Source organism: Apostichopus japonicus, chromosome 7 (assembly GCF_037975245.1).
Source record: "Apostichopus japonicus isolate 1M-3 chromosome 7, ASM3797524v1, whole genome shotgun sequence".
Classification (NCBI taxonomy): Eukaryota; Metazoa; Echinodermata; class Holothuroidea; order Aspidochirotida; family Stichopodidae; genus Apostichopus; species Apostichopus japonicus.
Genome location: NC_092567.1, coordinates 24,326,925 through 24,350,486, shown reverse-complemented (window position 1 = coordinate 24,350,486; position 23,562 = coordinate 24,326,925). Strand labels below are relative to the sequence as shown.

Sequence of the window (23,562 nt, the reverse complement as noted above, 5' to 3'; positions counted from 1 at the left end):
AGCTTTGTCATTCGCAATAGATTTCATATAGAAACTATAAGGAGTCCTTCTTTCTTCTGATTCGACTTGAAAGCCTAACCAAACATGGTGCGTGTTTCCGGGATTATTTTACGTTTTTTTTAAAAATACATAAATAGGCTTTATATTGGGGTTTTTGTTGTTGCTGTGGTTACGTTATGAAGGTAGTATAGATAGTACTATGTTAAACAATCGGGTGCTATATATTTTAGAAACTATAATTATATATTCCAATGCGTTAGCAGGAAAGGGGTGGATGAGGAGAGAAGGTGGGTCGGATGGATGGAGGGGGGGGGGGGAAGTGAACAGGGGAAGGATAACTAGGGTACTAGTGCCAATGTTGCTGTAATTACTCTAAAATCGATCACTCGTCGACACTTTTGTTTATGAAAACCAGCCGATTATCCTATGGGACGCGCCGCGGATTAATTGCGAGTATCAAGTTATCTGCACTCGTACTCATCTTTAAGAATCTGTACTCAATTCGTATTTGGGGCAAAAATCCAGTTTGGTTTTAATAAAGATTAAGTACTCTATTCGCCCTTATACAGAGCCTGTACTCCACTTTGTACACATAATATATCTAGATGAACTCTAGTTGTACTTCTACACATGCGGTTTGTACTCGCACTACTGACAATTCTGGGCGACGTGTATTATTCAAATCTGTCTTCTGGTCTGTATAGAGATCCCAGCCCTATATTTTGTTAACATTCAGGACAACACACATTAGCGGTAGGAAGGAGACCAGGTTGATGGGTACAGTAGGGGTGCATCCGGGTGCTGATTATGGTACTCAAAGGTTCTTTCAATCAGCTGACTCCCAGTAATGAACGAATACAGTTAGCACTACTAAACAGCCAATATACAGGATGGGTTTTATTGAATCTATTGCGCGATATTATAATTCGCGATAACCTTTTACAACCAAGATGCCTTATCCTGATTCAACTATAAATGCCGCCAACTTTAAAATTCTTGGTAGAATTTTGTGTAAGTATAACTTGCGAATTTCTATGTTTAACTTCTCATAAGGTGTATTGAACTTTAAAGTACGGAAGCTTATGTTGATGGCACTTTTAAGCTTCCGTATTAAAGTGATATTTAACATGAACCTTTGTCTGCTAATGACACTGAACTTCAACAAGAATTTAAAGGTCAGCAGTATTAGTCCCAATGTAGACCTGTTTAGGCATTACCTTAATTCTCTCGATTTTGTGTTTATAGGGGTAGGGGGGCGGGGTGTCGGGATAAAGTGATCAATAAATGTAGTGCCACGACTGCTCCAGAGTGGATTTGGCCGTTATTCCATAATTGTACACTCTAATGAAGGTCGGATTAAGAATATAACCTGGCACGTGCAAGGCCCTACATTTGGCCGTTTTGAACATCTGATAAACATTCTACTGTTACTAACGACGAGTGGCACACTGGTAACAAACTCTTCTCGGAAAATAGACACACCCAAAGCTGGGTGTACTAAACTAAGAAAACGATATTTGTATTTCCATTGTTATAAAAGGATAACATCTGATAGACAGCTTATTTGAATATCCAATGTTACTTATAACAGATGTTTATTGCTGTTATAGTATATTAAAAAATTGCATAAAAATACAACATGTGCATAGTGAAGCAAGGAAAATATGTCTTCTATCTCTTTTTGTTAGTTATCTCGCACTTTTCAATAAAATCGTTGTGAGATTTTTTTATTAAAAAAAGAGGTATAGTTTTTATTTGTTAAATACTTTCTTAAATTGCTTACCTTTAATTTGTGTTAAATTCTTGACAACTACAAAATAGGAGTTATCATTTACAGAATAAAAAAAAAATATGTTCAAAGGGCAGAAAAAAAAATCTAATAATTTATACAGATTAGAAAATTATTAATCAAAGTGAAATATCAAATCAGAAGAAGAAAAAAATTAATGATGTAATTTTTCTCTTCCCTGGAGCAATTATCCATGTCCCTACTGACCATGCTCTGCGATAATTTAATCAAGTTTTCAAACCTGACGGTGTTGAAATAGTGACCGATATCAGAGGATATAAATATTATATAAATGTGATGCAATTCAGAATGAAGAAAGGAACTCATCTACACACTTTAATGGTATGGATTTTGTGCTTCATAGCTATCTAATGCCCGTTCAAACATATTCCACTTCTTCAAAAATTGTTTTCCATCTTCCGCGGCCAGGCGAAATGTATTTAGTAATGTCTCCCTTTTTGGAGGGTAGAAGGTATTACCATATTTAGACATTTGTAAAGGATTTGTTAGCGATGGGCGTGTCCCCGTGGACTCATTCATTGATCCAGGAGAAAAACAATCCAATGGACGAACTTGGTTGGCATGCTTATTCGGTGCAATAGTAATTAATCTTCCCCTGTGACTAAATGGAATATTCTGAAGTCCGTCTGGATTTACGCAGAAAGGTGAAACATCCATCCACAGCTGAAACGACAATATTGAATTGAAATATGTATAATATATATATATATAAATATATATATATATATATATATATAAATATATATATATATTTATATATATATATATATATATATATTTATATATATATATATATACATACATATATATATACATATACATGTATATATATATATATATATATATATATATGTGTGTGTGTGTGTGTGTGTATATACCTAAATTAATAGATTAAATATAAATTAAATAAAACTTTATATAATTATACATAAATTAAATATAAATAATATCTGGGAGTGCAAAATAAAACCAACAGCAGTGTTAAACCTTTGTTCATTCATACTTAGTAAAGATTCCTAAATCCTATTGGTTCATTCAGGTCAGCTGACCGTGGTTAATCATGTGAGTAACGCACGGTAAAATTACCGGCGGATGAATACAATTGTTACCATGTTACCATGTTTTGTCGTCTGCTTTGATGAGCTATCGAAATACATCAAAAACACAAAATGGCTAATATAACGTTTGATTTGAACTTTGCAACAACTATTACATATGGCGCGAGAAAGCGGAATATATTATGTACAACAATATATATGCTTTACTTGCAAAATACATACATGGTTTACATCAAAAATACATTTTAGACATATTTATATATATTCTGCAAAAATATATTCTCTGACACAAAAGCATTTATAATATAAATATATATTCTCTAAGAGAAAAATATATATATATATATATATATATATATATTGTTAAATCTTGTTAAATATACATCTTGTTAAAAAACATATATATTCTCTGACAGAAAAATATTTTTCTCTAACAAAATATATAAATTCTGAGACAGAAAAAAAATATATTTTACAGGAAAAATTATATTCTGTGCAAAAATATATTTTTATTGTGTGTACGAAAAAATATATATATTCTCTAACAACAAAATTCTATTCTGTGCGAAAAAATATATTCTGGTCGAAAAATATATATATGCTGTACAAAGTACCAAAACATATATATTCTCTGACAGAAAAATATATTTCTCTAACAAAATATATAAATTCTGAGATAGAAAAAATACATATTCTACAGGAAAAATTATATTCTGTGCAAAAATATATTTTTATTGTGTGTACAGAAAATATATATATTCTCTATAATTCAAGACCTATTCTGTGCGAAAAATATATTCTGTACGAAAAATATATTCTGTGCGAAAAAAATATATATGCTGTACAAAGTACGGAGCTCTGTAAGTGCTGACCAAGATGTTCAGTAACTTCAGCAGTGACCAGCCTGTTCATTACACTGGCCATTCATAAAACGCACATGTTTGCTCAGAATCTTAATGCAGTTCATAGTTAGTGGGTTTGCGATATCACATTGCACATGATAGTACCAGGGATTATTCCATAACAACTCCCTGATTGTACGACGGTACGTTCGACAGCGAAGCCTTCTGTACCGTAACTAGCCGGCTTAACAGTAACTGCTCACTTCTTCACATTTCAAGGTTATTAGTTTGGAACGTTAGCCGGTGTGTTACGTAAGCAGTTTGCCAAACCTTGCAAAGGAAACGAACGTGGGAAAGTCATTTGCACAGCTCAAATTTCCTGCGATCTACCGCAAGTGCCTATTGAAATCTGTAAGGCAGGTAAACTGTTACGTCAGTGGTGCAGGGCGCATTTCACTCAATTGTATATTTTTTTTTTGAGAATATATATATTTTTCTCTTAGAGAATATATATTTTTTTCTCTTAGAGAATATATATATTTTTGCTCTTAGAGAATATATATATTTTTTCTCTTAGAGAATATATATATTTTTACTCTTAGAGAATATATATATTTTTCTCTTAGAGAATATATATATTTTTTCTCTTAGAGAATATATATATTTTTCTCTTAGAATATATATATTTTTTCTCTTAGAGAATATATATATTTTTTGTCTTAGAGAATATATATATTTTTTCTCTTAGATAATATATATATATTTTTCTCTTACAGAATATATATTTATTTTTTCTCTTAGAGAATATATATATCTTTGGCATAGAAACATATAATTTTTGTGTAAGTATATATATCTTTACAGAATACTTATTGTTAGATAATATATTATTATAAACATATATACAAATATGTCTAAAATGTATTTTTGAAGTTAACCATGTATATATTTCTCAAGTACAGCATATATATATTTGTACGTAATATATTCCGCTTTCTCGCGCCATAATTTACAACACTCAGTAATGCTGGCATCGAGACACGGGTCATTATGGCCATGAGTGGACACAGAAACGAGAGCAGTATAAAATGTTACTGCCAAGATGCATCTAATTCACAGAAACGATCTTGTTCAAAAGTCTTGCAAGATGCCATCAGAGGTAAAGGACGCGAAAACATGGACCCGCACTCGAGTCTAGGCCAAAGTGTAGGCTGCACAGCTGTTGCCTCCAACAATGACATTAACGTTACTGCTGCTGTTAGGGCTGAAACGTCTAACATGTCCAAACTGTTTTCCAAATGTTCTTTCCAAAGTCCTGTGAATGTTTACTTCCAAAATTCATAGGTATATCCGTATTAAAACACCAAACAGTTGTGGATGCTTTGAGTTTAAATATTTCCAGTTTCTGTCCGTAATTAAATGTTCGCAAGGCCGTTATGTTGCTCATAGTGTTATAAATTTAAAGTTAAACGACCGCAGTGCCAAGCACTGTGTAGTGTGTACGTTCAAGTGAGTGTGCGTACGTAGGTACGGTACGTACCGTTCGTGTTCAATACAATGCCTACTATGTTATCGTATGACTGTATACCATACGTACATGTTTGTCCCTAGAATGGTTGCTATGGGAACCAGAAGCTGTAGGGTATTGATATGATGAAGCCAACTAGTAATTGTTTGTAGTTCCTTGTTATTGAGACCTTTCAAAAATAGTTTTATGGCCGCAATATTGCCAAACATTAGTTAAAATGTTATTATGGTTCATCTTTTATGAATGACAGCCTTTCAAAGACGTTTCCTTTATAATTATTCACTATCGTTCAGTATTACTTTATAATTGCACATGTACATTGTTATGCTGGTTGTTAATCGTTAATTCGACTTACGGGGCATCACTTTAATAAATCTTTGGTTATATGTAACCAAAAATGTTTTGTTTTATGATTTTCCCCCACACAAATGGTAGTGTATGAATGAACGGGGTTAATCAACGGTTACTTACATGATTAATGCACTCCGTGTGTTAATGCTATCGCTGGGTGCACTCGGGGGACCGCTACGCTCCGCCCTCGTGCATCGCTTGCATTATCCCCCGATCGTGCATTAATCCTGTGAGTAACGCACGCTAGACCGTTGATTAACCCCTTATTAATGTGTTGATGATAATCTTAGTTATCGAAAGACATCCTGACCGATCTCAAAACATTCCAAAGTTAACTGGATGACCGAACGAAACGCACGAACCGCCCTAATCGTTGGCGCTGTTTCACAACGCAGGGCCGTATTTACGGCTCTGACCCTTTTTTAACAAGGCTATAGAACAAATGTGAAAATTTTGACCATTTCACTATTCACTATACTAATGAAAACGGTTTTTACCTTTCCCTTGTAGTTTGGTATTGTCCAACTTTGATTAAAGGGCTGGTATATCGCGGCTAGCAGAACCTATAAGTGAAAAAAGGACGAATGCATGACAAGGTAATAAAAATAACAACACGACCAAAATTGGGCGCTAGCTTGAACTTATTGGGAAAAGATCAAACAGTATTTGATGACCAAGCACATACTTGGTCATCAATTTCACAAAACCCCAAAAGTATCACGGGCTGATCCAGGATTTTGAACAGAGAGAGTGTGGTCGTGGGGTTGTTGAAGCCGTCTCCCATGAAGGAGGGGGGGGGGGATGGTCCTCCCTGAGAAAATTCTCATTTTCGACGTGAAATGGTTTAATCTGGATCATGTCAAATTCGTCTTGGATTTATAACCCGCACAAACTGTATTTTACGTTAATTGTCATAAACTAATAGGTATACTATCCATCACCAAAAAACTGTAGCTTCATAACTTGACCGTAGTCAATGTGAGACTGTGCCCCCTCGGTGGGGGGGGGGGAGAAGAATTCCACAGTTTTTAAGTTTTCGGATTTTTCTGTATACTGATACATGTGTGTGATTTGTTTAAACCAAATTCGTTTTAAAGGAAATTCCCAAGCCTAACTAACAGCATAACATTTACCTCAATAAGGTCTTCCTTCGAGTCGAAGTTTGATACAACGACTGTACCAGCAAGTCTACATCTATTACCTCCAACAAGATATATCCCAGCTTTGTCCTCAGTAGGTCGACTCACTGCGAAAGGGGAGGTGTCTTCTTCCATTACCGCGAGTTCTGCGATTGGTACATAGAGACGCCCAGCACATGTCAAGTGCGCATCGTGCCTTAAATGTGATTGGAGGATCAACTTGACGTCATTAATGATATCACAGTTTTGATTCAAAGCTCCATCTGGTAAGTTATTTATTTTATCAGACAGACGCAAAATGTCTTCCAGGTAACTCTGTTAATAAATAAGCAAATAATCAAATAAAATAAGCAATTTGAAAACGAAAAAAAAGAAAAACAAATGGGATACTACTCGGAATTTGGGATAAGCGTGTCAGACGAAAACAGTGTTATTAACAGTCATGAAAGTATAGCTTTATTTGCGCTGGGAAGTATTTTAAATAGTGATGAGGCTAAAATGTTTCAATGTTCATTCTCAAAAACTAAAGACGGCATCAAGAGAAATACAATCTACATCAGGTGTTCACCTAACTGGGGTGCATGAACCCCCAGGGGGTGCGTGAGCCTATACCATGGGGTTCGTGGGACGTTTCTGAAAGTCGAAACTAGAATATTTTTTGTTCAACTAAAATCTGATATATCATATAATTTAGTAATGTACAAAAGTTGTACCTATCGACTAACTCTTTTCGCGTTCCATACGCATATGTTGCCATAGTAATACCGTACCGAGCATGTGATAAATAACTGAATTATGAAACAGACACTGGCTGTTATGCGTATTATGGTATAATAATCAGGCGCGTATCCAGGATTTTCTAACCCGGGGGGCGCGAATTACTAAGCGGAGCGCCACCATCGGTTGGCGCGGAGCGTACAAGAAAATTTTTGGTTTTGATACCCCCCAGATCACCGGAAATGGCACTTCTCGGGCTTGAAAATGAGCAACCAGATGTACACTTTTGCCTGAGAACCAAGTATTTCCCAAAAGTTTTTTTTCCATCCATAACCTTTTTGAAGATTGTCACCAGTCACACATCATGTTGGACCTGATTGCATGTCCTATGGATCATTGCTTTTGTAGGTGATTCTACGTCACGGCCCACAATATCCGAAAGCCCCACTTTTGAAGGTTTTAAGCCCATTATTTGTTGAGAATTTGAAAATTCACATTTCTCGTGAATAAAATCACTTGAAAACATACCCATAATGTTGGAAAAAATTCAATCTATGGATAACCAATATAGAAAAACCTCCTTGAACCCCTAACAGACAGGTCAAAATTGCACGAGTAGAGGAAAGTATGATGAATAATGTTGGTGAGGAAATTTTGGAAAATTCAGACAGAGTTAATTTATTGGTGTAGAAATATTGCAACCTCTTATAATGGCTATTGTAAAACTTGGTTGAAGGAACAGAAAAATAGGAGATATTTCCGATATCAGGTATATATCGAAACCGAACACTACACACATAGGCGTAGGTCCCGTAGGAGACGGGGGCTGCAGCCCCCCCCCCCCCGCAACCCAATTTTTTTTTTCAATTTTTTTCGGACACCTACTGAAAGAAAAATAAATAGCAATGAATAGCTTAAAAATGATCTCCGTGGTAATTAAAATAAAGTTGTAAGCTTGGCCGACATTACTACTGTAAAAGAGAGTTTTGACATAAATGGATCTGTATGCTTTTCTCCATCTACATAAGACATTTGGTTGTTTACATTAGCATTTGGCGGTATACTGTGCAACTTTGACGGACCGTGCGGTACACGATGCCATGCAATATAATGAACGATGTTTGCTTATATGATATTGGCATCGATATGTTGAACGCGCCTTTGACTACACACATAGACAGTTTTTGAGGCTGTTCATCGTGGAAAATGCATTTCAATGCTCACTGATATGATGTTATATCTGCTCTTTACTTTACAAATTCGAACAGGCGTGTAGCGAGTAATTGCCTATAGGCAAACTATCTAAGCGAAGCGCCACCATGAGTTGACGCGAAGCGTACAAGAAAAATTTTGGCCGAAAATGCCTCCCAGATCGCTGGAAATGACACTTCCCAGGCCTTGTAAGTTGCATCTAAGCATTGTCTATTTTGAAATTACTAGCGATGTCATAAAGAAAATTTGCTCGGGGGGGGGGGGGGGGCGGTCGCCCCCTTCCCGAAATGTTCCCCGACGACTCGGTCGAGTTCAAGACCAGCCACAGTTGGTTCCATATAGCACAATTCTACAATTGTTTAAGGCGTCCATACACACACACGCGTTATGATAGACCATATATAGTATTTATATAGATACATTAGTGAGAGAGGAAAAATGGAAACGTCAAAAATAGAGTTGTCGATGTAAGGGGTAGGGTGAGGCGCACACCCCTTCCATAATCCTTGATCTGTCACTGGCTACCTGTGTATATAATAGGGATCAACGCTTTAACTATGACTGTTCCTCTTTCTCTTCCCGGTGTCTTGGCTATCTTCTACTCCCTCCTTTCTCCTTTTTCCCTCTTTTTTTTCTTTTTCTTTTCCCTTCCTTCCTCTCCTCCTTTTCTTTTTTTCCCCCTCCTTTTCCCTTTTTTTTCTCTTTTTTTCTCTCCTCTTTTCCTTACCCGGGGGGCGCGCCCCCAACGCCCCCCCTGGATACGCACCTGATAATGACTCAGATCGTGTCTCGAAAAGTTGGGGGTTCGTGGACAACTCTGACATCCACAGGGGGCTCATGGGGGGGGGGGTAAAGTTAGGAAAACCCTGATCTACATGGACATGATGGGAACGTTTCAGTGACCAATCAACAATGTGTTACAATAATTGATTCGGTGCCTACGGTCAAAATTTGAAGGTGAAATGATAAATCAAGACCATATGAATTTTCTTAAGTCTTACCATTAGCGTACCGGGGGATGTAAGAACCATACAAGCTGCAATAGCACCGGCCGAGTTTCCCGCATAACCTTTGACCTTTTGTAATGTTTGTTTGGAGTGATCAATCATGCTTTGGGCTGTGCCAAGATCATAGACTCCCATGAAGCTTTGACCGGAAAAATACATGTTGAATGAAAGGTCGGTAGCCATCTTCCCAGTTTTCTTTTTCTCTCTTTCTCTGAACTATCTAAAAGAAACAAAATAATTGACTTATATTAACTCACTTGTTCGAATCCGATTCTAGCCAAATAGGCCTATTTCCAGTTGCTTTTTGTAAATTTTATTTGTCTTTGTAATCTGTGTTCATAAAGGTCAGTTTTGCAGTGTAGCGCAGATATGCAGTCAATTAAAAGAGTTCGCACACTTTGAATATCAAATGAAACATAAATTTAATTAATAGATAGAAATGGCATTTACTTAATAGAAGAAGAAAGTAGACAAAATAAATTTCAACTTACGATCTTAAGGAACCGGAATGTTGCTTTCTCATAAACAGACTATACATGTGGTAATAGTCCAAGAAATTAGCACAGAGTAGATATATACCTGCAGAAATATACCGGTACTTTCGCTGAAATGAAACAGTTCCTTGATCATACATACACCGAACGGACGAGAAAGGAATCAACAACATTAAAAAATCAATCGTCTGATAAATAAGCAGGATTTGAAAACACAATATAGAATCTTATTTACTTTTCTACTCAATATTTATTTGTAAAATCTTTGTTCGACTTGATTCATTGAGTTGAAGGTTGGTGTCAAGCTTGTTGACTTTGAACAATCAATCGATAACATAAAATCAATATATAGTATAGGCCACAATGTGGGCGCATATACGTATATATGTTAGACGATTCATATCTCCGTTGCATGAAGTCCTCTCTATTTAAATTTTTGTTAACCTCTTCCAAAAGGAAATGTAAATACTTTCTTTCTATTTTAGAAAATACCCTGTTTATCTTGTTATATCTTTTCATTGATTAACATGAACTATAAATGACATGTTTCGGTAATATACGTGTTGTTTTGTAACTTACTCAGTGTATGTGGTATAGTTTACGGTAGGCTCTCATGTTGTTGTCAACTGGTCATAATTATGTATGGAACGCGAAAAGGTCAACTTAAATTAATCATATTCGGTATGGTATGTCCATATCTTCATAACGTGAATAGGTTAATTGCTGATGCTAATGTATGTACTGTTTGTTGATAAGTTACTGGTCCAACATCGAAAAGGCCTTTAGGTGTACTGACAGGGACCATATGACACGTCAGGATACATCTTCGAATGTTGAGACGCTATATACTGGTTTGAATGCTAGGCAGGACTAGGGAATAAAGGGAGGGTGTGTGTGTGGGGGGGGGGGGGGTGGGCGGGGATAAACGTCAATGATGGTCAAGCTTATCGAGTAAAATTACTATTTTTTAGGGTGAAGTGGGCGGTGTTGGGGTGAGGCAGGGCCCCTCGTCCATCTTAACTTGTCAATTTCTTGGCACGAGGACGCACTAAACAAGGAAATCACCAACACAATTTGGATATGCGAAACTTCGACGCTGAAGCAGTTCAGTTTGTCATTATGGTCAGCTGAATACATTTTGAGAGCGATGATGTTGCTTTGACTGTGTTTTTTACTATTAGATGCACTGAATTACCAACTATGGATAAATTGTCAGTGCTATTCTTGCTCAGTGGTATTAATTGTTGTTGCAAAACGCAATAACAAAGTCATTCATCCAATACGTCACTCTTCACATATGAATAGTCAGTGAGTAATGAGTAATATTGTTTGGGTCAAAGGTTAAGTCGAACGATTTATCACGATTACAAAGAAAGAGCAAAGTCAATTGAACTGCAACACGATGATTACTGACGTACAGGTGAGAATTTCATTATACGTAATATTTTACAATTCATCTGATAACCATAAGTATTGTCTAAACAATTGAGTGATTGAGTAGCTGAAATTTTCTCCCTTCCATAAATATTACTGTTCATTTATCCATCATCAAGAAAATACATGAGCATTGTTGCACGCGCGTTACTCGCGGAACTGCTTCTTTACATAGGCAAAAGTTCATGTGTTCGCACATGTGCGTGTACCGTTCACATTTGGAACTGCCCACGCCTTTGACTTAACGCTGACAGTAAACACTTAAACTTATACATCAGTACTGGTGCCAAATTTGAGCAATTTGAAATGCATTTTTTTCAAAAGTTCTTTCTTGGAGAGTCTTACCGCTCACTGTTACTGTTAATGTTATTCTCATAGTCACATATGTATGAAATGCAGGCCTAGGCTATGCCAGTACTACTACTAGTGTAGTACTACTACTAGTAGTGCTCATACACAGTACTACTAGTATACAGTACTAATTAGATTAGGTTATTTCTGATCGATGGCAAAATCCTTGGCCACATGGTCTATTCATTATGCTAGGTCAATCTAATTGTCATCCTTAGGCCTATTTGCACAAGCTTGTGTTATTCCCAAACTACAGTAGCCTAAAACACAATTTCAGTTCGGTAACTTAAACATTTTCCCCTCTCTTCTTTTATAGATGTCCGAACAGATTATTCCAAATGTTGTGAAGGATGTCCCTCCAGCGGAGGGCACACCAGACCCAAAGAAACCCAAGATAGCCCCGGAGGATATGACGTCCAAAGATTATTATTTTGATTCCTATGCTCATTTTGGTATTCATGAGGTACAAACTCGTTCAGTCATTAACTGGTTTTAAATCATATTTTAGCCAATAAATATCTTACTCATTCAAAAGCAAGCATTCTGAAACTTAAATGACATGAAAGATTGTTAACGAATTGCAAATCTGCTGAGAAAACCCTGTGTATCATTTTTACAGAGCCAGGTGTCATGATCTTGGTTTGGCCTAAGTAATACTGGAAAACTGGCAAGACAAAAGGAGAGTAGCGAGCACAATTGCTACCGACAGATGGTCAAACGTGTGTTGTTAAACATGATAAACAATTTTAACTTTCTATGAGATATGGTAGATTTACAGTTAGAACCACTGGTTTCATTATGTAGTTTTTGTTAAACATACAATGTATTCTCTGTGTTTTCATTGTTTTTAGGAAATGTTGAAAGATGAAGTCAGGACGTTAACATACAGGAATTCCATGTATAATAATCGTCATCTATTCAAGGATAAAGTGGTCCTAGACATTGGCTGTGGAACAGGCATTTTATGCATGTTTGCCGTCAAAGCTGGAGCTGCTAAAGTTATTGGGGTGAGAAATAAATAATAATTTTTTTTTTAAAAAGCAGAATGTGGTTCCCAAAAACTCTCAGGCAGTATGGTGATGTTATAAAAGGTCCCATATGCGTACATCCATCGTTCTCCAATCTGGAGTTCACAGACTCTCAGAAGATGCATTGAAGGCCATTTGTGAAGGACTGTTGGGATTTCCATGAGGGCTCAAACATCCACAAGGAGGTGGGGGGGGGGGGGAGGAGGTGGAGGTGTGCAAGAAACTATGCGGTCTGTACACATGAAAGGGGCCCCTTAATTTTGCACTGATTATTTGCTGTAAAGACGGAACAAGTCTGTAAGCCATCCCAGGGCGAGAAAATGTGATGTTTCTCTGACTCCAGCTCATCCTGAGATGGGCTGAGGTTATTGGTGATACACCATTAATCTGGGATTCTGTAACTATTTCTTCATTTTCCTTGTTGGGGTCAAAACTCCAGTGTTTGGAGAAACATACTGCTATCAGGTTATTGGTGATACACCATAAATCTGGGATTCTGTAACTATTTCTTCATTTTCCTTGTGGGGGGGGGGGGCAAAACTCCAGTGTTTGGAGAAACATCTGCTTTCTGTCAGTCACTGTGCAGATATATGTGAAGTAAACTAATTACAGTAGATGATGATGTGTTAGGCTGCAGGCCATCAAGAGACACTGTCACAGTGGTTGACAATCTTGACGACACACATTCTGTTTTTCCCTTTAGATCGAGTGCTCAAGTATCATTGATATGGCAAGGAAAGTAGTGAAAGCCAACAACATGGACGAAAGTAAGTAGGACCAACTGTTGGTGATGTTTGCCTCTGTATTTAAATGACTAGTGATTAAAATAGATATTGAGTGCATTCTGAATTTGTGTCAATACACTATATGCTTGGTTTTTGATCCACATCTTCACTGGCAAATATCCATAGAAACGGTCTTGTGTGTGAAGGACGTATGCTAATGATATTCATTTTTTTGTTGATGGAACTGTACTTTAGTTTGGATACATCCTTACAATTAACTAATTTAATTAATTAAATTGATAATAAGGTGTTGATGATATTGCCACTATGCATATTAGTGTGATTACAGATTAAATAATACCAAGGTGTTTGTCCCCGAAACAGTCATTTCCAAGTTACAGTAGCATGATAAGACTATAAGTTTACATACGCAACAACGGACCTGCAACACTTTCTGTTATGTGGCATACTGTAGCTAGTCTGAGTTGTGTATTATACAAGTAATATATGCCAATTTTAGTTTCTGTGTCATCCAGTGATACATGGTGTGACATTTGTCATAGATAACACTTTCACAACAGATGTTTCTATGGCTCAGTCTATAGGTACAGTACCCGGAGGGGGGGGGGGCAAAAGCCAGGGGAAGGTTAACCCCACACAAAGTGGAAAAAGGAGTTATTTAGCCCAACCTTGCCTTAAGACCTACTTATTGACCTATTTCAATGGTCTAAATGTGCCTCAGAATGCTTCGTTTGAAATCTTAAATGTTGTTTTGATTTCTGCACAGACCCTAAATGGTTAAGTAAGTAAGTAAGTAAAACTTTATTTCATCCCAAAAGGGAAATTACAAATGGCATCAACCCATAGAATCCTGCATGTACCCCTGGTCTGAGTCACATACAGTACATGTGTGATGCACATTTAAGTTGCTTTGTCATGGAGGGATTACTCAATGGGGGTTAATGTAATTGTCAAAAAGGGGGGCATGAGCATCACGGTAGGTGCCATTGGCGTGCTAGAAAACTGGGCGTAAAGTTATTATGGCATATTTTTGGCCATTGTTTGGTTCTATTGTTTTTACATAAGTTTAAAAAACAACAGTGGATCAGGCAGAAATTTGCAGCTAGTATTGATACATTCTTTGGATTTGGTATTATTTTGTTCTCACAGAAATAGAACTAATTCATGGTAAAGTTGAGGAGGTGGTCATACCCGTGGAGAAAGTAGACATCATCATCAGCGAATGGATGGGGTACTGTCTCTTCTATGAATCCATGCTCAATACCGTCATCTATGCCAGGGACAAATGGCTGGTGAGTCAATTGTTTAAAATCGCCTATGACCTAGATCAGTGGTTCTCAAAGTGGTCCCTGCCGCCCCCCTGGGGGCATTGGGAAGTCTCAGGGGGGCACTACAGGGTACATGGGGGGAGTAGGTGGACGGGGGCACTGATTTGGGGGTCCCTGACGATTACGATACAACACTGCAGCGATTTAGGGCACAATAAGACATCCAGGGGGTCTGGGAACAAAGAAAATAACTATTGTTGAGAGAAAATTCATCATCTTGTAGGGAATGTAGGCTATTTTTTAATTCCTATATGCATATCTTCGGACAGTCTGATAGCTGGCTTGAGTGGCCGACTATGAACGTTAGGTCGAGCGGAGGGGGCATTGGGAGAGTACAAGATGGTCGAAGGGGGCGGTTGTCTAAAAAAGTTTGAGGACCACTGACCTAGATCATAGGTGGGAAAAAGTGTTGTCATCTAGTCAATTTTTTAATTAATTTTTTTTTTTTTAAACGGAAACCAAGGCGTATGGCCGTTCAGAATATTGACGATGCCATGCAATTCTATAAACCACACACGGACCTTCTAGCTTAGTAACACCTGCAAATGAAAAATCTTTGTAAAGTTACGACCCGTTTCTTTGTGACTTGGAATAGGACTTTCCAAACTGTTCTTCATAATTTATATATATATCATTTGTTCTTTTCTGCTTTACAGAAACCAAGACCTCAGGGTCTTATATTCCCAGACAAGGCTACGTTGTACGTTGCTGGGATCGAAGATAAGCAGTACAAGGATGAGAAAATAAACTGTGAGTTCCCTTTTGTTTCAAAATTTCTACTCTGTAATCAAAATGGATAATTTCCAAAATGTTATTTTGAGGGGAACTGAGAAGCAAACATGGGATTGATAAAGCATAAAGATTCCATGTTAGTAGAAGAAGAGCAAGAAGCTACGTGAGTTTGAACAACTACAATACTGTATAGCGTTAACGAAAGTTATCTCCCACGTTTGCTCGTGGACGATTGGCACAGCATGTGGATATAGGCCAGTGAGAATTAAATTGTTGAGTCAGTTTCCTCACAATTCTGATAGAAAAGATTTGTATGTATGTATGTATTTTAGATCCTCCTGCAAGCAGGAACTCGCGAAGAAGCCATCATTGGCTTATCAAAGCTGCAAGCTGACCGAAGTCAATCTCTTAGATTCATATTTAACGTCCATGATTACGAATTGTCAATTGTCAACAACTCTGTAACTGGACGACATACATTAATCTTGGAGTGACTGGGGAGACCTTATGATTGAAAGGCACTGGCGTTAACCACTGAGCTAACTCTCTGACATTTCTGAAATTGAGAAAACAGAGTGGAGCCAGCTATTTCATTCATTAATTGGTAAACTGACATAAATTTTGTAAACGGTGAAATTGTTTTGCTTTAACAATAGTTTATAATTAAGCGAACAAATGGAAAAAATTATAAACAAACATAGACAAGAAAGAATGTAAGTCTGACTGGAACAATATTCGAACCAGTGATCCCAGGGTCGCAAGCCCTGTGCTCAGCTAACCTTAAAAACACATTCTTTGCTCTTTCCAAATTTAATTTTCTTTTGTCGATCTCTTCTTTCTTTGCCATCCAGGGTGGGACAACGTCTATGGTTTCGACATGAGCTGTATCAGGGAAGTAGCAATAAGTGAACCACTTGTTGATGTCGTTGATCCCAAGCAGGTGGTGACAAATGCCTGCCTTGTCAAGGTGAGTTCATTCTGATGTTTAGTAGTTTGTAAACCCAGGCAGCCCACTTTCCATGACTATGAACATCATGAAGACATTTTCTCAAAACTTGTCTGTCAGGGGGGGTGGGGAGTGGGTTTCCAATCGACCAGAGAGACAAGACTGAAGAAACTTTTGTTGTTCATTATGCTGTTGTTTTGTTTCTCACATGTTTTTTAATCTTTTCCATGGTTCTACTTTCGTTACCAGGAAGTGGATATGTACACTGTGAAACCAGAAGACATCTCGTTCACCGCTCCGTTCCAACTGATGGTCCAAAGGAATGATTATGTCCAGGCGCTCATCGCTTTCTTCAACATTGACTTCACAGAATGCCACAAGAGGACAGGGTTCTCTACAGGTAAGAGAAACGGTTCAAGATGGTATCCATGTGGGGTGGCATAGGGGGTTGGAAAGCTTCCGTTTGAAGTCCCCACTGGTCTGTTGTTCCCCAAATCTCAACCAGCACCCTATTCAAATTTTCATTTGAAACAGCAGGACACCGAATAATTTTTTTTTCAGCTTTCGAAAAGGGCACCGATGTAATTCTAAAAATATTTGAAACTGCATCACAGCATTTAGTTTTCAAAGTGAGAGAAGGCGCACATGTAATGAATGACGGTAAACCCCGAACAATTTGTGAGAAAGTCCGTAGATTTGCCACGGCCCTCTGGTGATGCAAGGATCACAGGAGGATTGGGACCAATTTTTGAGCCTTGATTTAGTTTCATAATAATGATTGTGATAAATATGAAAGCACCCTCATCAAGTTGATTAAAAGAGCACACCAATTGTTGCAGTAGATAACGACAATTTGCGGTCGGTTAAAATTTGAACCCTGAGCTCGCCGTTATTGAGTCTTTTGGATGAGATATCATTTGTATTTAAAGTTTCTCTCAGAGGTGTGTTTTCAGATGTCAACCCAGTGGCTGCAATCATTGCTGTGACTGCATGTGGGTTATAGTTATCAACAAGTGCTAGTTTTGTCCCCAGCGTAGTAGGGTTCCACTGACACCTTTTAATCAATGGGCAACTGATCACTTACGTGTGTAATCTATGTCGACAGTTTTGGGTTTCATCTAGAGTGAACACATCTGTCAGAGTTTGTGAGCAGACGTTGAATAAGGGGAGACATCCAAAAAACATTTAAACCTCAAATGCCTCAGTGTGGCCAGGTTTAGACCTGATCTGGACCTGATCTGTGGTTGTATGTAGGACACTCAAATCTCAGAGGTAAACTCTCTTACTGTAGTTGTTCTGTGGGAAGGGATTTTGTTGAGCTTTATAAAGACACAATACTGGCTTGGAAAAAAAAGGACACACTTGCTAAGTTTTCATGAAATCAGGATTGTATTAATTTTTTCACTCACATTGGAGAGCAAAGCCAATTTATCTGCTATTTATCCACTGAAAAGATTAACATAATGAAACGGTTTTCTTTCGGACTGTTCGATTGTTGGAGGAGGAAACAAAAAAAGGTTTAACGCTTCTTATGGGAAAGAAAACCATTTCATTAATTGTTATCTTTTCAGTAGATATATAGTAGATAAACATATGTATGTATATATATATATACAAACACCCATATATATTTGTAATGAAGAGGCTTTGTTCTCCAATGTTAGCAAACATTAATAAAATCCCAACTTAATGAACACTTAGCATATTTGTCCTGTTTTTGCAAGCCAGTATTGAAAGTCATGTTCACATTAGAACATTAAGAAGAAGATTAGCTGTTTGTGCGTTGTTCTTTACTGGCATATCTATTGCACAGGGCACTGATAAATCTAATAGGCAGATGAAGTAATTACTTAGAGAACCTCAAGATGAGGGGGTCACATGGGGAATGGCCTCTGTGAACACTTCCAGACAAGACATACCCATCTTTCTATTTTCAGACTGTGTCTGCAAAACTGCAAAAAGGTGGGGGCGTGGTGGGGGGGGGTCAGCATAGAGCTGAGGTCACCAGTTAGAATTCCTTGCTAATCAATACATTATTTGCTCTATTCACATTTAATTTGTAATTCCCCAGTCAGTTTTGCATCGCCTTGTTACATATAAGCAGAATTTCTGTGTGATAGCATCTCTGTGGTTTGTTTTATTGTGTTCAGCCCCAGATTCTCCGTACACTCACTGGAAGCAAACCGTCTTTTACTTTGATGATTATCTGACGGTCAAGAGAGGAGAAGAAGTATATGGACAGATAACCATGAAACCAAACACGAAAAATGAGGTAAGGAAGAAAAAATGGCACCCCCACCCCTACCCCCTCCCTGGGATTTTAGTAAGCATCGATCAGTGGTGATGCAGATATTGGACCACAAATGGAGGGTATGTGGGTGGAGATTGAAAGGGTCAGGGGGTACGGGTGGAGGAGGGTGGGGGATATGGGTGGAGGTTGATGAGGGTTACAGGTGGAGGAGGGTGAGGGATATGTGTGGAGGAGGAGGGTGAGGGGGTATGGGTCTATCTGTAAAGTTGATGTTGGTCTTCAAACCTAGTACTAATGGATTCTTAATTTTCCTCCAGGCTTCTTAGAGATGTGTTTTCTATTGATTCATGAAGTGTATATCATCGAGAAAGGCATTTAGTTCTAAAAGTGTATTATATTGGTGTTCGTCAATTTGCTCTTGTCAGGTTACAAAATATGTCTTAACCCTAAAACTTTTCATCGTTGTGGCTGCTTTTGTTGTCTTGCAATTTAATTTGTTATGTATTATTAATGTGAGGAAAGGATGATTACAAGTTTGTTGTGAGTCAACTTCTTGTGTAACTTGCAAACAATTTATGTTCCCATTATATTTTTCATAATGTGATAAAACTATAAATTCAGAGATAATTCCCTTATATAGCCAAACAGTTTCCTTTTTCACTTTCCAATGTTTGTCGTCTCTTTTCTTGAACAGAGGGACCTTGACTTCAGCATAGACTTGGAATTTAGCGGTGAGTTGTCTCAAATGGTCACCACCACCAAGTTCAGGATGCGATAGGATGGAGAGCCCATCATAAAAGACAGTGGTTCCACTCCGATCCCCGTGGCAACAGTGGTTGGGACTTTTGAAACCTGGCTGTAAGCTTTGTAAATGTCCACCCAGTGACCAACTGATATCGATGATTCCATCTGTTGTCAAACTCAGAATGGCACGATTCTCACCACCCACGTTGCCCAGGGTGTAACAGTCGACTACGACAGTGCTTGGACGCTCCACCTTACTGCAAGTAAATGTTTGTAAAAAAATCCCCAACCCCATTCCCCAACCTCCAAGGAAGAGAAGGATAAAGACCTTTTTTTGGGGAACCGCAGTTACCTTTCCTCGGGAACAAAATTGTTCGTCTGTCTTCTCTACTTGGTCATCGTTGTTGTAAAATGTCCACAGTCTATTCTATCAAATCAAGTTGCCAATTATCATGAAGACAGTCTGATAAAATACAAAAACGTTGAGTTTGCTGGCTAAAATGTTATCAGTTAGTACAGCCACAAAACCCCACCAAATGTAAGTCATCGGTAGTCACTTGCGACTCTTAGGTTTGGATATTGGATAAACTTACAACGACGGCTTCCCGTGCCGTAATATTTTACTTATTTTACTTATGATAACATTCACCATGAAGGAATTTTTATTTTACATTCTTCTGCTGACAGGGAGAGGAGGGGGGGGGGGTGGGGTGATACTCCAAATGTATGTTTACTTCAATAGTGGTTTCTTGAAATTCCCTGAAAATCAGTCCAACATTGTTGTTATTGTAGTTTATCATTTATTTGTTCTTGACACCTCAATGTCTCACAAATGTTGCATCAGTTGTAAATGTAGAGAATACACTATGTCTCCCTTAGCACTATGACTGATACCACTGAACCGTGAAATCACACTGGGGTAAATGTTAGAAGAGTAGTTCACATATAGTAGTTCACATATAGTAGTTCACATATAGTAGTTCACATATAGTAGTTCACATATAGTAGTTCACATATAGTAGAGTAGTTCACACAGAGTTTATCCACTCTGAGGATACGTTGTTAAAGTGTGTCAGACTGCAAGGTGATTGTGACATCACCTTCTTGCTTTCAACACCTATCCCCCTCCCATCCCAACCCCTCTCCAACCCTAACCCCTCCACCACCCCCACCACAGAAACTGCCGAGTATTTTCTGTGCTTAGAAGCCCCATTGTTTTTGTATCTGTACAGTTTTCTAGACTTGGTTTGGTACTTCTTTTAAAAGCAACTTTGCTAATATTTTTCTGTAATCAAGCCGTTCTAAATAATCGTCAGTCTGACTTTTTTAAGTTTATGCACTTTTTGATTTTTGTGTTGCTCCTTTGAAGAAATAGTCTATATTTTAATGGAAGTACTTCTTTTTTCCTTTCTTCATGTGTTGACGTCATTTTGGGAAGATTCCAACTGTCCCATCTCAATTTTGTAGCTTTGTAAGAAGAATTACAGAAGATGATAATGTGTGTATTGACAGTACATTGCCATAACAGATTGTACCCAATTCTTATGTTTCTCTATCCTGCTAAATAATGGGTATGTTCCCCACAATGTCACTTGGGAGAACGACTTAATTATCTGAAGCACAACTTTCAGCAGATTGTGTCACTAAAAATGTTTAATATGGGCCATCATTTTGTCACGTTTTGAGTTAATGTAGGCTAGTACTACTGTACTCATAATACACAAGTTCAGTTAGTCCAACAGAGAGAAGTATCACCACAGCCAAATTTAGGCTTCGCTGTTTGCTACCAATTCGTTTCATTCTGTAGTGTGTAGTTCTATGACACAAACATTAGTACTTCCTGTTCAACTGATGTTTGGTTGAAAATGAGTTAGATAGCCTAACATACAAGTTACATGAAAAAAATTAAGCCAAAGGTTACAATCTTTTAAAATTTTATTTATCATTCTCAGTTATCGTTGATTGAACTTGATTCACCTTAGTAAGGTTAAATATTAAAAGGTATGGTGTGTCTGTAGGGGTGGGGGAGGAGGAGGAGGTTTGTTTGGCGAATTTAAGCATTACTGTTCACCTGTATACCTGTAAGTAACCAAGTGTAATTTATGAATTAGGAGTGATTCCGTGGTCATTGTGACGTACACTTTGGCATTAAAATAGTCCCTATACTTAAAAGAGTAATTTAAAGTTGTAAAAAGAATTAACTCTGTAATTCTGTTTATTTGTAGTATTAATAAGATGGTAAAAATGTTTCTTTACTTTCATTGTTTCTTTTCATTTTTGTTTTGTCGTTTTAATTTTTACATTTAATAGGAGATCATTTACCAATGTTGTATCAATGTTTTCAAGATCAAAAGGAATTTAATTTTTTAAAAGATTTTGTTTGATCAGATGAGTTTTCTGCAAGCTGCTAAACAAGGTAGGATATGTTTTGATGAAAAAAAAAAACAGTATTTGGAATTGAACCAGGGACCTCCTGCTGCCAAAACTTTTTCTCTACCACTAAACCATTATGTGGGAGAAAGCTTTTGCATGCTTTTCAAATATTTAAAGATCCAGTTGTTTGGAATTCGTGTTTTTATAAAACATTTTCTCCACTGATCCTTGTCAGGGAGAGGGAACCTTGTCAGGGGCGAGGGGTGCTGGCGAATGCCCTTGGCTGCTTAGGAACCTTGTCAGGGGGAGGGGTGCCGGCGAATTCCCTTGGCCGCTTGGGAACCTTGTCAGGGGGAGGGGTGCCGGCGGATTCCTTTTCCAGCTATCACTCACCCTGTAGTCATGCAGACGGATGAGTGTGTGTGTGACGCATTGCTTGTAAACACGATATCTCAAGAAGGGAAAATTGGACCAATATCGTATTTGGTGTGTAGGAATACCACATCGAGTTGAAGAACCCTATTGTTTTCTGGCAGGTCAAACGTCATTTGGGGTCACCAGAGGTTAAATTGTGACAACATGTAAACACGATATCTCATGAAGGAAAGCTTGGACTAATCTCATATTTAGTAGGCCTATGTAGTTGGGTTACGTTGAGTTCAAGACCCTTATTATTTTTGGTGGAGATCAAAGGTCATTTGGCATTACCAGGGGTCAAATTGTGGAAATCTTGTTAAACTTGGCATGTGCATGAATCATATTGAGAAGAAGGTTATTGTTAAACGTGGAGGTTAAAGGTCATCTGAGGTCACCAGATGTCAAACACTGAAAACCTTGTACAATTTATCTCAAGTTAGGGAACATGGAGATTTAACTTGAGATATAGTGTTTACAAGTGGCATGCGAATGCGTTTTACTGTATAGTAAAACTCAGTTGCTTCTGGTAGAGGTCAAAGGTCATCTGGGTCACCAGCAGGCAAACTATGAAAAACCAATTAAACATGAAACCGTATCTCATGGTAGAAATCAGGACATTTATATAATAAAAAAGTTTCTGGTGAATAAGCAGAACTCTATTGCAATGAAGTAATCAAAAGTTCAATGCAGGTTTGCATTCTGGTTATAATGATAGGTTAACTGCAACATTTACAAGTGAAACTCCTTGTAAATATTAATACAGTCATCAAACTATGGGACGCCGTATCAGATTTACTGCCACACTATGAAAACAATTATAATCAAAACCATCGACAAAAATACTAAACGTGGGGAGAACTATAAACTTGATTCTGAGGTAACTTTAAAGGGATAAGCCTATGGCTGGCGTTAATTGCTCACCAAAACTTGCTGAAAAATTGTCCGCATCTTCAGGTCATTTCCGCACCCTCATAGCATATTGTATGGTAAAGATATATAAAATTGTCACATTTCGTGGTTTATTTTTGTGAATGCACCTGGCAACGACTAGAAC

General features: G+C 37.7%; 2 protein-coding genes across 3 annotated transcripts; one reads left to right on the top strand and one right to left on the bottom strand.

The window, feature by feature from the left end:
- Positions 1–299: 299 nt before the first annotated feature.
- Positions 300–10,301, bottom strand: LOC139969833 (patatin-like phospholipase domain-containing protein 4). The gene is made up of 5 exons (XM_071975134.1): positions 10,156–10,301; positions 9,659–9,884; positions 6,723–7,043; positions 6,087–6,152; positions 300–2,473 (listed from the first exon to the last, which is right to left on the bottom strand). Exons 2-5 carry the CDS (start codon positions 9,845–9,847, stop codon positions 2,126–2,128), a joined length of 924 nt encoding a protein of 307 aa, XP_071831235.1. The 5' UTR covers positions 9,848–9,884; positions 10,156–10,301; the 3' UTR covers positions 300–2,125.
- A 1,122-nt stretch (positions 10,302–11,423) lies between these two features.
- LOC139969830 (protein arginine N-methyltransferase 1-like) lies at positions 11,424–21,973 on the top strand. 2 transcript variants are annotated; one of them, XM_071975130.1, is made up of 10 exons: positions 11,424–11,578; positions 12,260–12,406; positions 12,795–12,950; positions 13,675–13,738; positions 14,867–15,009; positions 15,702–15,795; positions 16,629–16,744; positions 16,973–17,123; positions 18,874–18,995; positions 19,669–21,973. In XM_071975130.1, the coding sequence occupies exons 1-10, from the start codon at positions 11,561–11,563 to the stop codon at positions 19,750–19,752; spliced, it is 1,095 nt and encodes a 364-aa protein (XP_071831231.1). In that variant the 5' UTR covers positions 11,424–11,560; the 3' UTR covers positions 19,753–21,973. The 2 variants fall into 2 exon arrangements, with proteins under 2 accessions (XP_071831231.1, XP_071831232.1); XM_071975131.1 differs by lacking the exon at positions 11,424–11,578 and adding an exon at positions 11,692–11,845.
- The last annotated feature ends 1,589 nt before the right edge of the window (positions 21,974–23,562 follow it).

Bases quoted from the DNA above. Each gene is read 5' to 3' on its own strand.
- LOC139969833 (XM_071975134.1), bottom strand. From the start codon at position 9,847: ATGGCTACCGACCTTTCATTCAACATGTATTTTTCCGGTCAAAGCTTC. The intron at 6,153-6,722 runs GTAAATGTTATG...TTTCACTTATAG, and splicing joins CGAAGGAAGACCTTATTGAG to GTTCTGCTAGCCGCGATATA. The intron at 2,474-6,086 runs GTAAAAACCGTT...TTGTCGTTTCAG, and splicing joins TACCAAACTACAAGGGAAAG to CTGTGGATGGATGTTTCACC.
- LOC139969830 (XM_071975130.1), top strand. The intron at 12,951-13,674 runs GTGAGAAATAAA...TTTTCCCTTTAG, and splicing joins GAGCTGCTAAAGTTATTGGG to ATCGAGTGCTCAAGTATCAT. The intron at 17,124-18,873 runs GTAAGAGAAACG...TATTGTGTTCAG, and splicing joins GAGGACAGGGTTCTCTACAG to CCCCAGATTCTCCGTACACT.